This window comes from Rhinatrema bivittatum, chromosome 1 (assembly GCF_901001135.1).
Source record: "Rhinatrema bivittatum chromosome 1, aRhiBiv1.1, whole genome shotgun sequence".
Classification (NCBI taxonomy): Eukaryota; Metazoa; Chordata; class Amphibia; order Gymnophiona; family Rhinatrematidae; genus Rhinatrema; species Rhinatrema bivittatum.
In genome coordinates, this window is record NC_042615.1 from 830,413,313 (window position 1) to 830,426,752 (window position 13,440).

General features: G+C 43.9%; 1 protein-coding gene and 1 long non-coding RNA gene across 5 annotated transcripts in view; one reads left to right on the top strand and one right to left on the bottom strand.

Moving 5' to 3' along the window:
- The window catches only part of LOC115079368 (leucine-rich repeat and coiled-coil domain-containing protein PF07_0014-like), a 127,677-nt gene that overhangs the window by 32,670 nt on the left and 81,567 nt on the right, over positions 1 to 13,440 (top strand). For 2 of the 4 annotated variants that reach the window (XM_029582893.1, XM_029582912.1), the window contains exons 4-7: positions 651 to 674; positions 2,893 to 2,916; positions 6,870 to 6,893; positions 11,856 to 11,879. In XM_029582893.1, the coding sequence (XP_029438753.1) occupies positions 651 to 674; positions 2,893 to 2,916; positions 6,870 to 6,893; positions 11,856 to 11,879 (96 nt within the window). The remainder of the gene's footprint in view (positions 1 to 650; positions 675 to 2,892; positions 2,917 to 6,869; positions 6,894 to 11,855; positions 11,880 to 13,440) is intronic. The other 2 variants (XM_029582902.1, XM_029582923.1) reach the window with 2 other exon arrangements.
- Positions 2,793 to 6,579, bottom strand: LOC115079383. The gene is made up of 3 exons (XR_003853275.1): positions 6,534 to 6,579; positions 5,887 to 5,890; positions 2,793 to 2,840 (listed from the first exon to the last, which is right to left on the bottom strand). It is a non-coding gene; the product is annotated as an uncharacterized LOC115079383 (long non-coding RNA).

A 13,440-nucleotide genomic window follows, 5' to 3' on the forward strand; every position in this document is an offset into this window, starting at 1 on the left:
ACAGAGCAGCAGTTACTTCCCTTAACAGTAACATGGGGGTAACCTGCCCAGAGCAGCAGTTACTTCCCTTAACAGAAACATGGGGGTAACCTGCACAGAGCAGCAGTTACTTCCCTTAACAGAAACATGGGGGTAACCTGCAGGGAACAGGAGTTATTACCCTTAAATGTAACATGGGGGTAATATACAGGGAGAGGTAGTTACCACCCTTAAGAGAAGGCATTGGGATGAGGATAGGATGGAAACAGAGGGTCTTATACCTGAGGCAATGAAGGAGAACTGACGCCCAACATCTCGAGGAGCAGGCACTAGGATATGAAGGTTGGATTGCCCGGTTTGTAGCCAAGTACTCTAACCACTAGGCTACTGTTCCAGTATAAAGATGGCTGTTCACGGCTCCAGGCTACTTTAGTACAGATATTTACACACTTAAAACCTAGTTATGTGCAATGCATATGCTTAAACGAACTGATTAATAGGATATTTTACTACAGATATTTGCACATACAAACTAGGGATCTGAATCGTGTGCCCGGTGATCAGGAGTTTGTTTCTCACCCTGGGGTCTCCCCTATAAAGTGACTTTGCTATTCTGTGACCTTCCCAGGAGAGATTCCCCCTAATCTCACTGCTCTCTTTCTTTTATTTAGGACGATACAAGCAATACTACTCAGGTAAGCCTAAAGCTTAGCTCCTGGTAATTATTCACATTAATTGCTGTGAGGTTTAAATTTCTGTTTCTGTCTCAGAAAATGTATTTTTCTAACCTCTGTTTCTATTCTCTCCTGTCCTTTGGCAATTAAACACCAAAATGGCTGGTAAACTCAATTTCTTGATTTTACTAATTTTAAAAGTTTGTATTCATTACAAATATTTCTGTGCTGAAATAATAAATATAGCAGGTAAGGATCATTGCCCCCATCCCCCTTGTCAGCTCTGATTCTCTGCCATTTTGGATAGGTGATCATAAAACTTCTCACTCACAAACCAGCACTGGCTTTAAATCTCCAAATGTTACTGCAGGGAGTGGCAACTACTACCCTTAGCAGTAACATGGGTGTAATCTGCACAGAACAGCAGTTACTACCCTTAAGAGTAACATGGGGTAACCTGCACAGAGCAGCAGTTACTTCCCTTAATAATAACATGGGGGTAACCTGCACAGAGCAGCAGTTACTACCCTTAACAATAACATGGGGGTAACCTGCACAGAGCAGCAGTTACTACCCTTAATAATAACATGGGTGGAACCTGCACAGAGCAGCAGTTACTTCCCTTAACAGTAACATGGGGGTAACCTGCACAGAGCAGCAGTTATTACCCTTAACAGTAACATGGGGGTAACCTGCCCAGAGCAGCAGTTACTTCCCTTAACAGAAACATGGGGGTAACCTGCACAGAGCAGCAGTTACTTCCCTTAACAGAAACATGGGGGAAACCTGCACAGAGCAGCAGTTATTACCCTTAACAGTAACATGGGGGTAACCTGCCCAGAGCAGCAGTTACTTCCCTTAACAGAAACATGGGGGTAACCTGCACAGAGCAGCAGTTACTTCCCTTAACAGTAACATGGGGGTAACCTGCACAGAGCAGCAGTTACTTCCCTTAACAGTAACATGGGGGTAACCTGCACAGAGCAGCAGTTACTTCCCTTAACAGAAACATGGGGGTAACCTGCACAGAGCAGCAGTTACTTCCCTTAACAGAAACATGGGGGAAACCTGCACAGAGCAGCAGTTACTTCCCTTAACAGAAACATGGGGGTAACCTGCACAGAGCAGCAGTTATTACCCTTAACAGTAACATGGGGGTAACCTGCCCAGAGCAGCAGTTACTTCCCTTAACAGAAACATGGGGGTAACCTGCACAGAGCAGCATTTACTTCCCTTAACAGAAACATGGGGGTAACCTGCACAGAGCAGCAGTTACTTCCCTTAACAGAAACATGGGGGAAACCTGCACAGAGCAGCAGTTACTTCCCTTAACAGAAACATGGGGGTAACCTGCACAGAGCAGCAGTTATTACCCTTAACAGTAACATGGGGGTAACCTGCCCAGAGCAGCAGTTACTTCCCTTAACAGTAACATGGGGGTAACCTGCACAGCGCAGCAGTTACTACCCTTAACAGTAACATGGGGGTAACCTGCACAGCGCAGCAGTTACTACCCTTAACAGTAACATGGGGGTAACCTGCCCAGAGCAGCAGTTATTACCCTTAAATGTAACATGGGGGTAACCTGCAGGGAACAGGAGTTATTACCCTTAACAGAAACATGGGGGTAACCTGCCCAGAGCAGCAGTTATTACCCTTAAATGTAACATGGGGGTAACCTGCAGGGAACAGGAGTTATTACCCTTAAATGTAACATGGGGGTAACCTGCAGGGAACAGGAGTTATTACCCTTAAATGTAACATGGGGGTAACATACAGGGAGAGGTAGTTGCCACCCTTAAGAGAAGGCAGGGGATGAGGATAGGATGGGAACAGAGGGTCTTATACCTGAGGCAATGAAGGAGAACTGACGCCCAACATCTCGAGGAGCAGGCACTGGGATCTGAAGGTAGGATTGCCCGGTTTGTAGCCAAGTACTCTAACCACTAGGCTTCTGTTCCAGTATAAAGATGGCTGTTCACGGCTCCAGGCTACTTTAGTACAGATATTTACACACTTAAAACCTAGTTATGTGCAATGCATATGCTTAAACGAACTGATTAATAGGATATTTTACTACAGATATTTGCACATACAAACTAGGGATGTGAATCGTGTGCCCGGTGATCAGGAGTTTGTTTCTCACCCTGGGGTCTCCCCTATAAAGTGACTTTGCTATTCTGTGACCTTCCCAGGAGAGTTTCTTCCCTAATATCACTGCTCTCTTTCTTTTATTTAGGACGATACAAGCAATACTACTCAGGTAATCCTAAACCTTAGCTCCTGGTAATTATTCACATTAATTGCTGTGAGGTTTAAATTTCTGTTTCTGTCTCAGAAAAAGTATTTTTCTAACCTCTGTTACTATTCTCTCCTGTCCTTTGGCAATTAAACACCAAAATGGCTGGTAAACTCAATTTCTTGATTTTACTAATTTTAAAAGTTTGTATTCATTACAAATATTTCTGTGCTGAAATAATAAATATAGCAGGTAAGGATCATTGCCCCCATCCCCCTTGTCAGCTCTGATTCTCTGCCATTTTGGATAGGTGATCATAAAACTTCTCACTCACAAACCAGCACTGGCTTTAAATCTCCAAACGTTAGTGCAGGGAGTGGCAGCTACTACCCTTAGCAGTAAGATGTGGGAAACCTGCAGAGAGCAGCAGTTATTACACTTAAGAGTAACACGAGGGTAACCTGCACAGAGCAGCAGTTATTTCCCTTAATAGTAACAAGGGGTAACCTGCACAGAGCAGCATTTATTACCCTTAATAGTAACGTGGGGTAACACGCACAGAGCAGCAGTTACTACCTTTAACAGTAACATGGGGTAACCTGCACAGAGCAGCAGTTATTACTAGGGGTGTGCATTCGTTTTCAACGCACGTGTAAAACGCAACGTAATTTTTTTTTTAACTTAAAAAAGTGATGAGGCGAAAACGATCGGATTTCCAACGTATTCAACATAGATATGTTGAATACGTTGGAAATCGCGATTGTTGATCCTAAATAAAAATTTAAACCCCTCACCCTCCTTAATCCCCTCCCAAGACTTACCAAAACTCCCCAAGCTGGCCAAAAGTTCCGTTTGGGTCCAACGATAAGTCCGGGAGCGGACGCGTGGGGAATCACGTGACGTCGGCGTCACTCCGACGTGACGCCGACGTCACGTGGTCCACCGCGTAAGTCCCGGGGTTTGGCGAGGGGGCGTGTCGGGGGCGTGTCGGGGGCGGGCCCGGCCGGCGTGGCGTTTTGGGGGCGGGTCCGGGGGCGTGGTTACGGCCCGGGGCGGTCCGGGGGCGTGGCCGCGCCCTCCGTACCCGCCCCCAGGTTGCGTCCCGGGGCGCTAGTGGCCCGCTGGCGCGCGGGGATTTACATCTCCCTCCGGGAGGCGTAAATCCCCCGACAAAGGTAAGGATGGGGTTTAGACAGGGCCGGGTGGGTGGGTTAGGTAGGGGAAGGGAGGGGAAGGTGAGGGGAGGGCAAAAGAAAGTTCCCTCCGAGGCTGCTCCGATTTTGGAGCAGCCTCGGAGGGAACGGGGGTAGGCTGCGCGGCTCGGCGCGCGCCGGCTATACGTAATCGATAGCCTTGTGCGCGCCGATCCAGGATTTTAGCGGATACGCGCGTATCTACTAAAATCCCGCGTACTTTTGCTGGCGCCTGATGCGCCAGCAAAAGTACACGAACGCGCCGTTTTTGAAAATCTACCCCAAAGTATAATTGATTAATAGCCATTAATGGACTTCTCCTCCAAGAACTTATCCAAACCTTTTTTGAACCCAGCTACACTAACTGCACTAACCACATCCTCTGGCAACAAATTCCAGAGCTTTATTGTGCGTTGAGTGAAAAAGAATTTTCTCAGATTAGTCTTAAATGTGTTACTTGCTAACTTCATGGAATGCCCCCTAGTCCTTCTATTATTCGAAAGTGTAAATAACCGATTCACATCTACTCGTTCAAGACCTCTCATGATCTTAAAGACCTCTATCATATCCCCCCTCAGCTGTCTCTTCTCCAAGCTGAACAGCCCTAACCTCTTCAGCCTTTCCTCATAGGGGAGCTGTTCCATCCCCTTTATCATTTTGGTTGCCCTTCTCTGTACCTTCTCCATCACAACTATATCTTTTGTGAGATGTGGTGACCAGAATTGTACACAGTATTCAAGGTGCGGTCTCACCATGGAGCGATACAGAGGCATTATGACATTTTCCGTTCTATTAACCATTCCCTTCCTAATAATTCCTAACATTCTGTTTGCTTTTTTGACTGTCGCAGCTCACTGAACCAATGATTTCAATGAGTTATCCATTATGATGCCTAGATCTCTTTCTTGGGTGGTAGATCCTAATACGGAACCTAACATTGTAGCATGGGTTATTTTTCCCTATATGCATTATCTTGCACTTATCCACATTATATTTCATCTGCTATTTGGATGCCCAATTTTACATTTCTCACAAGGTCTTCCTTTTTTGAGATGCGGCGACCAGAATTGTACACAGTATTCAAGGTGCGGTCTCACCATGGAGCGATACAGAGGCATTATGACATTTTCCGTTCTATTAACCATTCCCTTCCTAATAATTCCTAACATTCTATTTGCTTTTTTGACTGCTGCGGCACACTGAGCCGACAATTTTAAAGTATTATCCACTATGATGCCTAGATCTTTTTCCTGGGTGGTAGCTCCTAATATGGAACCTAACATCGTGTAACTACAGCAAGGGTTATTTTTCCCTATGTGCAACACCTTGCACTTGTCCACATTAAATTTCATCTGCCATTTGGATGCCCAATCTTCCAGTCTTGCAAGGTCCTCCTGTAATGTATCACAGTCTGCCTGTGATTTAACTACTCTGAATAATTTTGTATCATCCGCAAATTTGGTAACCTCACTCGTCGTATTCCTTTCCAGATCATTTATATATATATTGAAAAGCACCGGTCCCAAAACAGATCCCTGAGGTACTCCACTGTTTACCCTTTTTCCACTGAGAATATTGACCATTTAATCCTACTCTCTGTTTCCTGTCTTTTAAACAGTTTGTAATCCACGAAAGGACATTGCCTCCTGTCCCATGACTTTTTAGTTTTCATAGAAGCCTCTCATGAGGGACTATGTCAAACACCTTCTGAAAATCCAAATACACTACATCTACCGGTTCACCTTTATCCACATGTTTATTAACCCCTTCAAAAAAATGAAGCAGATTTGTTAGGCAAGACTTCCCTTGGGTAAATCCATGTTGACTATGTTCCATTAAACCATGTCTTTCTATATGCTCTACGATTTTGATCTTGAGAATAGTTTCCACTATTTTTCCCGTCACTGAAGTCAGGCTCACTGGTCTATAATTACCCGGATCGCCCCTGGGGCCTTTTTTAAATATTGGGGTTACATTGGCCACCCTCCATCGGCGCCATTTTTGAGTGCAGCCAAAATGGCGCCGATGGCCCGAGAGCGGGAGATCGGTCCCCGCGCCCCCACTGGACCACCAGGTACTCGTAAAAAGTTTTGGGAGGGTTTGGGGGGGGGGTGTGGGAAGGTAAGGGATTCAATTTTATAGGGTCGGGGTGGGTTTAGGGGTTGTTTTCGTGTGCCGGTTTTCCCGCCCTCCCCCCAAATAACTCCCGTTAGTGGACACTAACGGGAGTAACGATTTTTCACGATAAATCGGTAAAATTTCTATTGTATCGCACACTCTAACAATTTTTGACGATTTAAAAAATATCAGATGATTTTTTAAATCGTCAAAAAAGATTCACATCCCTAATACAAACTCAGGTTACAAACAAACATTTACACAAACACAGCCCCAGTCTTTTTTACTACAGAATGGGACCCAGAATCCAAAGGATGATGAAAGGAAAACCAGGAGAGGGTGAGAGCGTCTGCTGCGGATCTTGGGGGTTTTTACTTCTGATGCTCAGATCTGGGTCTGATATCTCCTGATGTGGGATGTTACTTTTACATGGAGATCACATCGTGTCATGCACTGTAACACAGATCCCACTGTGACTCTCTCACCCGGAGGCTCTAATCAGGAAGGATTTAATGCAAAAGCAAATCCTCAGAGTGGGCAGAAGTCTCCTGGTGATCAGGAGTTTGTTTCTCACCCTGGGGGCTCCCCTATAAAGTGACTTTGCTATTCTGTGACCTTCCCGGGAGAGATTCTCCCTAATCTCACTGCTCTCTTTCTTTCATTTAGGACGATACAAGCAATACTACTCAGGTAAGCCTAAAGCTTAGCTCCTGGTAATTATTCACATTAATTGCTGTGAGGTTTAAATTTCTGTTTCTGTCTCAGAAAATGTATTTTTCTAACCTCTGTTACTATTCTCTCCTGTCCGTTGGCAATTAAACACCAAAATGGCTGGTAAAACCAACTTCTTGATTTTAATAATTTTAAAAGTTTGTATTCATTACAAATATTTCTGTGCTGAAATAATAAATATGGGAGGTAAGGATCATTGCCCCCATCCCCCTTGTCAGCTCTGATTCTCTGCCATTTTGGATAGATGATCATAAAACGTCTCACTCACAAACCAGCACTGGCTTTAAATCTCCAAACGTCACTGCAGGGAGTGGCAGCTACTACCCTTAGCAGTAACATGGGGTAACCTGCACAGAGCAGCAGTTACTACCCTTAATAGTAACATGAGGGTAACCTGTACAGAGCAACAGTTATTACCCTTAATAGTAACATGGGGTAACATGCACAGAGCGGCAGTTACTACCCTTAACAGTAACATGGGGTAACCTGTACAGAGCAGCAGTTATTACCCTTAAGAGAAAAATGTGGGTAACCTGCACAGAGCAGCAGTTATTACCCTTAACAGTAACACATGGGTAACCTGCACAGAGCAGCAGTCATTACCCTTAACAGTAACATGGGGTACCCTACACAGAGCAGCAGGTATTACCCTTAACAGTAACATGTGAGTAAACTGCACAAAGCAGCAGTTATTACCCTTAACAGTAACATGGGGTAATCTGCACAGAGCAGCAATTACTACCCTTAACAATAACATGGGGTAACCTGCACAGAGCAGCAGTTATTACCATTATCATTAAGACGTGTGTAACCTGCACAGAACAACAGTTATTACCCTTAACAGTAACATAGGGTAACCTGCACAGAGCAGCAATTACTACGCTTAATAGTAAACTGGGGGTTACCTGCAGAGAGCAGCAGTTACTACCCTTAACAATAACATGGGGTAACCTGCACAGAGCAGCAGTTATTACCATTATCATTAAGATGTGTGTAACCTGCACAGAGCAGCAGTTATTACCATTATCATTAAGACGTGGGTAACCTGCACAGAGCAGCAGATATTATCTTTAGAAGTAACACAAGGGTAACCTGCACAGAGCAGTAGCTATTACCCTCAATAGTAGCATGGGATAAACTGCACGGAGCAGCAGGTATTACCCTTAACAGTAATATGGGGTAACCTGCACGGAGCAGCAGTTATTACCCTTAATAGAAACATGGGGTAACCTGCACAGAGCAGCAGTTATTACCATTAACAGTAACACGTGGGTAACCTGCACAGAGCAGCAGTTATTACCCTTAATAGTAACACGTGGGTAACCTGCACAGAGCAGCTGTTATTACCCTTAATAGTAGCATGGATTAACCTGCACAGAGCAGCAGGTATTACCCTTAACAGTAACACGTGGGTAACCTGCACAGAGCAGCAATTATTACCCTTAACAGTAACATGGGGGTAACCTGCACAGAGCAACAGTTATTACCCTTAACAGTAACACATGAGTAACCTGCACAGAGCAGCAGTTACTACCCTTAACAGTAACATGGGGGTAACCTACACGGAGTTGCAGTTACTTCCCTTAACAGAAATATGGGGGTAACCTGCATGGAGCAGCAATTATAACCCTTAAAAGTAACATGCGGCTAATCTACAGGGGCTGGAACTTACTACCCTTAACAGAAACATAGGGGTAACCTGCAGGGAACAGGAGTTATTACCCTTAACTGTAACATGGGGATAATCAAAAGGGACCAGCAGTTATTACCCTTATCCGAAACATAGGGGTAGCATACAGGGAGAGGTAGTTTCCACCCTTAAGAGAAGGCATGGGGATGAGGATAGGATGGAAGCAGAGGGTCTTATACCTGAGGCAATGAAAGAGAACTGACGCCCAACATCTCGAGGAGCAGGCACTGGGATCTGAAGGTAGGATTGCCCGGTTTGTAGCCAAGTACTCTAACCACTAGGCTTCTGTTCCAGTATAAAGATGGCTGTTCACGGCTCCAGGCTACTTTAGTACAGATATTTACACACTTAAAACCTAGTTATGTGCATATATATTTAAACAAACTGATTAACAGGCTATTTTACTACAGATATTTGCACATACAAACTCAGGTTACAAACAAACATTTACACAAACACAGCCCCAGGCTTTTTTACTACAGAATTATTTATTTATTTTATTTTACTTTTTTTTTTTTTATACCAATATTCTTGTAAACATGTTACAAATCACTTCGGTTTACATTGAAACAAAAAAACAGACCATAAGTTATCATTATGCATTACATTAAACAAGGAAGAGCAAACTTGGAAAAATAACAAAAAAGTAACAACCAGGGAGAAAATTTGAGAGCCATAACTGGAGAGCTGGAGAAAGGAACAGGATATAGTAAGTGCCTAATTGAGTGGTAAAATAAAATGAATTCGAAGGTACAGGGTTTAGCAGGAGTCTGAAAGAGGGGTAATATAGCATAAACTCGATTGCAAAAAGGTGGGAGATGTGGACTAGCACATTAGAGTTCTTCTAAAGCATCATCTAAGTAGAAAACAGGTCAAGAGGATTGCGAGAAGGCCTGATTAAACAACCATGTTTTGAGTCTCTTTTTGAAGGTGATTGGGCATTTTTCACGTCTGAGATCTGGAGGTAGAGAGTTCCAGTGTAATGGGCCAGCAGAGGAGAGGGCTCTCTTTCTTAATGAAGTTTTGATGGAGGGGGCCTGGAGGGTGTCTTTGTACACAGATCTTATCGATCTGGAAGGTAAGCGAGGACGAAGAGGGATCTTAAGTTCCAGAGGGGTGATGTTGTAAAAGGCTTTGTGGATGATAGTTAGAACTTTGTACAAGATTCTGAATTTGATTGGGAGCCAATGCAGACTGATCAAGATGGGTGTAATGTGGTCCCCTTTTTTGGACTTGGTCAGAATCCTAGCTGAGGCATTTTGCAGCATCTGCAAGGGTTTAATGGTATTGGCGGGCAGGCCGAGCAGAAGTGAGTTGCTGTAATCTATCTTTGAGAAGATGATTGCCTGTAGCACTGTACGGAAGTCCTGGAAGTGGAGGAGAGGTCTCAATCGTTTTAAGACTTGAAGTTTGTAAAAGCAGTCCTTTGTAGTGTTGTTGATGAAGCATTTGCAATTTAATTGATTATCCATGATGACGCCTAAATTTCTGACTTGTGGGGAGAAAACTGGAAGGCTAATGGTAGAAGAATTGGGCAGCGGGTAGTTTCCTTCTTGAGTGATCAGAAGGAGTTCCGTCTTGCTTGTGTTCAGGATAAGGTTGAGGCTTGTTAGCAGGCTGTTTATAGATTGCAGGCAGGAGTTCCAGTAGTCCAAGGTTTCTTCTAATGATTCAGTGATTGGTAATAGAATTTGTACATTTCCAGCGTATAAATAAAAGATTAGATTTAATTTGGCGAGAAGGTGGCAGAGAGGGAGCAAATAGATATTGAAGAGGGTAGGGGACAAAGAGGATCCTTGAGGGACTCCCACAGTAGAACAGACTGGATGTGACTCTTTATTGTTGATTTTGACTTTATAAAACCTGTTTTGGAGGAAGGATTTGAACCAGCTGAGAACTGAGCCTTTGATGCCTATGTCTGATAATCGATCTATGAGACAGTCGTGGTTCACCGTGTCGAAAGCCGCTGAAAGGTCCAGGAGAATGAGCAGACATGGTTGTTTTCTGTCTAGATTCAAAAGGATCGTATTTGTTAAAGTGATTAGTAGGGATTCAGTGTTTCTGGATTTCCGGAAGCCGAACTGTGACGAGGAGAGGATATTGTTGTTGTCTAAGAATTCCGTGAGTTGCCCATTTACAATTCTTTCCAAGATTTTGGAGATGAACGGCAGGTTTGCTATTGGGTGGACGTTGGATGGGTCGTCGGGCGAAAGATTTGGTTTTTTAAGAAGTGGTTTTATGATAGCAAGCTTAATGGGGTCAGGGACAATGCCCTGAGATAAGGAGCAGTTTACGATCTCTGCGATCGGCTTGGCGATGGTTTTCGGTATGGCCTTGAGAAGATTAGATGGGATTGTGTCCATAGGGTGAGAAGCCGGTTTGAGCTTCCTGAGGATGTTCTTGATTTCTAATGAGGAGGTTGGCTCGAACCTTTCCCAATTTGTGGTCTGATGTGTCGGAGAGGAGGCGGGGGATGGAGGCATACGGGCCTTGCTATCCTTGAGAGGAGCAATGAGTTTTGAGATTTTATTATTTTGCTAGTTCAGCAGCTTTGCTTGCAGATTGATCATCCGGAATAGTTGTAGGGGATGGATTGGTGAGAGACGAGACAAGAGAGAATAAGGCTTTCGGGTCGAAGATGAAGTAATGAATTTTTTGTGCGAAGAAATCTTTCTTTGTGCGGAGTATGGAGATCCTGTAGTGGTGCATGATGGATTTGTACGCTGCTAGGTTTGTTGAGGACTGGTTCTTGCGCCAAGTGTGTTCTCTGCTTCTGAGTTCTCGCTTGATGGTTTTAAGTTCTGGTGTGTACCAAGGTTTTCTGTTGTCAATATTAGATTGCAGGACTTTAGTGGAATGGGACCCATAGTCCAAATGATGATGACAGGAAAACCAGGAGAGGGTGAGAGCATCTGCTTCGGATCTTGGCGGTTTTTACTTCTGATCCTCTGATCTGGGTCTGATATCTCCTGATGTGGGATGTTACTTTTACATGGAGATCACATCATGTCATGCACTGTAACACAGATCCCACTGTGACTCTCTCACCCGGAGGCACTAACCAGGAAAGATTTAATGCAAAAGCAAATCCTCAGACTGGACAGAAGTCTCCTGGTGATCAGGAGTTTGTTTCTCACCCTGGGGTCTCCCCTATAAAGTGACCTTGCTATTCTGTGACCTTCCCGGGAGAGTTTCTTCCCTAATCTCACTGCTCTCTTTCTTTTATTTAGGACGATACAAGCAATACTACTCAGGTAGGCCTAAACCTTAGCTCCTTGTAATTATTCACATTAATTGCTGTGAGGTTTAAATTTCTGTTTCTGTCTCAGAAAATGTATTTTTCTAACCTCTGTTACTATTCTCTCCTGTCCGTTGGCAATTAAACACCAAAATGGCTGGTAAAACCAACTTCTTGATTTTAATAATTTAAAATGTTTGTATTCATTACAAATATTTCTGTGCTGAAATAATAAATATGGGAGGTAAGGATCATTGCCCCCATCCCCCCTTTTCAGCTCTGATTCTCTGCCATTTTGGATAGATGATCATAAAACTTCTCACTCACAAATCAGCACTGGCTTTGAATCTCCAAACATTACTGCAGGGAGTGGCAGCTACTACCCCTAGCAGTAACATGGGGGTAACCTGCACAGAACAGCAGTTATTACTCTTAATAGTAACATGGAGGTAACCTGCACAGAGCAGCAGTTATTACCCTTAACAATAATACATGGGTATCCTGCACAGAGCAGCAGTTATTACCCGAAACAGTAACACATGGGTAACCTGCACAGAGTAACAGTTATTACCCTTAACAGTAACATGGGGTAACTTACAAACAGCTGCAGTTATTACCCTTAACAGTAATATGGGGTAACCTGCACAGAGCAGCAGTTACTACCCTTAGCAGTAACATGGGGGTAACCTGCACAGAGCGGCAGTTACTCCCCTTAATAGTAACAAGGGGTAACCTGCACAAAACAGCAGTTATTACCCTTAACAGTAACATGGGGTAAACTGCACATAGCAGCAGTTATTACCCTTAACAGTAACATGTGGGTAACCTGCACAGAGCTGCAGTTATTGCCCTTAACAGTAACATGGGTAAACTGCACAGAGTAACAGTTATTACCCTTAACAGTAACATGTGAGTAAACTGCACAAAGCAGCAGTTATTACATTTAACAGTAACATGGGGTAACTTACAAACAGCTGCAGTTATTACCCTTAACAGTAATTTGGGGTAACCTGCACAGAGCAGCAGTTATTACCCTTAAACGTAACATGGGGGTAACCTGCACAGAGCGGAAGTTACTACCCTTAGCAGTAACATGGGGGTAACCTGACAGAGCGGCAGTTACTACCCTTAATAGTAACAAGGGGTAACCTGCACAAAACAGCAGTTATTACCCTTAACAGTAACATGGGGTAAACTGCACAGAGCAGCAGTTACTACCCTTAATAGTAACATGGGGGTAACCTGCACAGAGCAGCAGTTATGACCCTAAACAGTAAGGTGGTGTAAACTGCACATAGCAGCAGTTATTACCCTTAACAGTAACATGTGGGTAACCTGCACAGAGCTGCAGTTATTGCCCTTAACAGTAACATGGGTAACCTGCACAAAGCTGCAGTTATTGCCCTTAACAGTAACATGGGGTAACCTGCACAGAGCAGCAGTTATTACCCTTAACAGTAACATGTGGGTAACCCTCACAGTGTAGCAGTTATTACCCTTAACAGTAACATGGGGGTAACCTGCACAGAGCAGCTGTTATTACCCTTAATAGTAACATGGGGTAAACTGCACAGAGC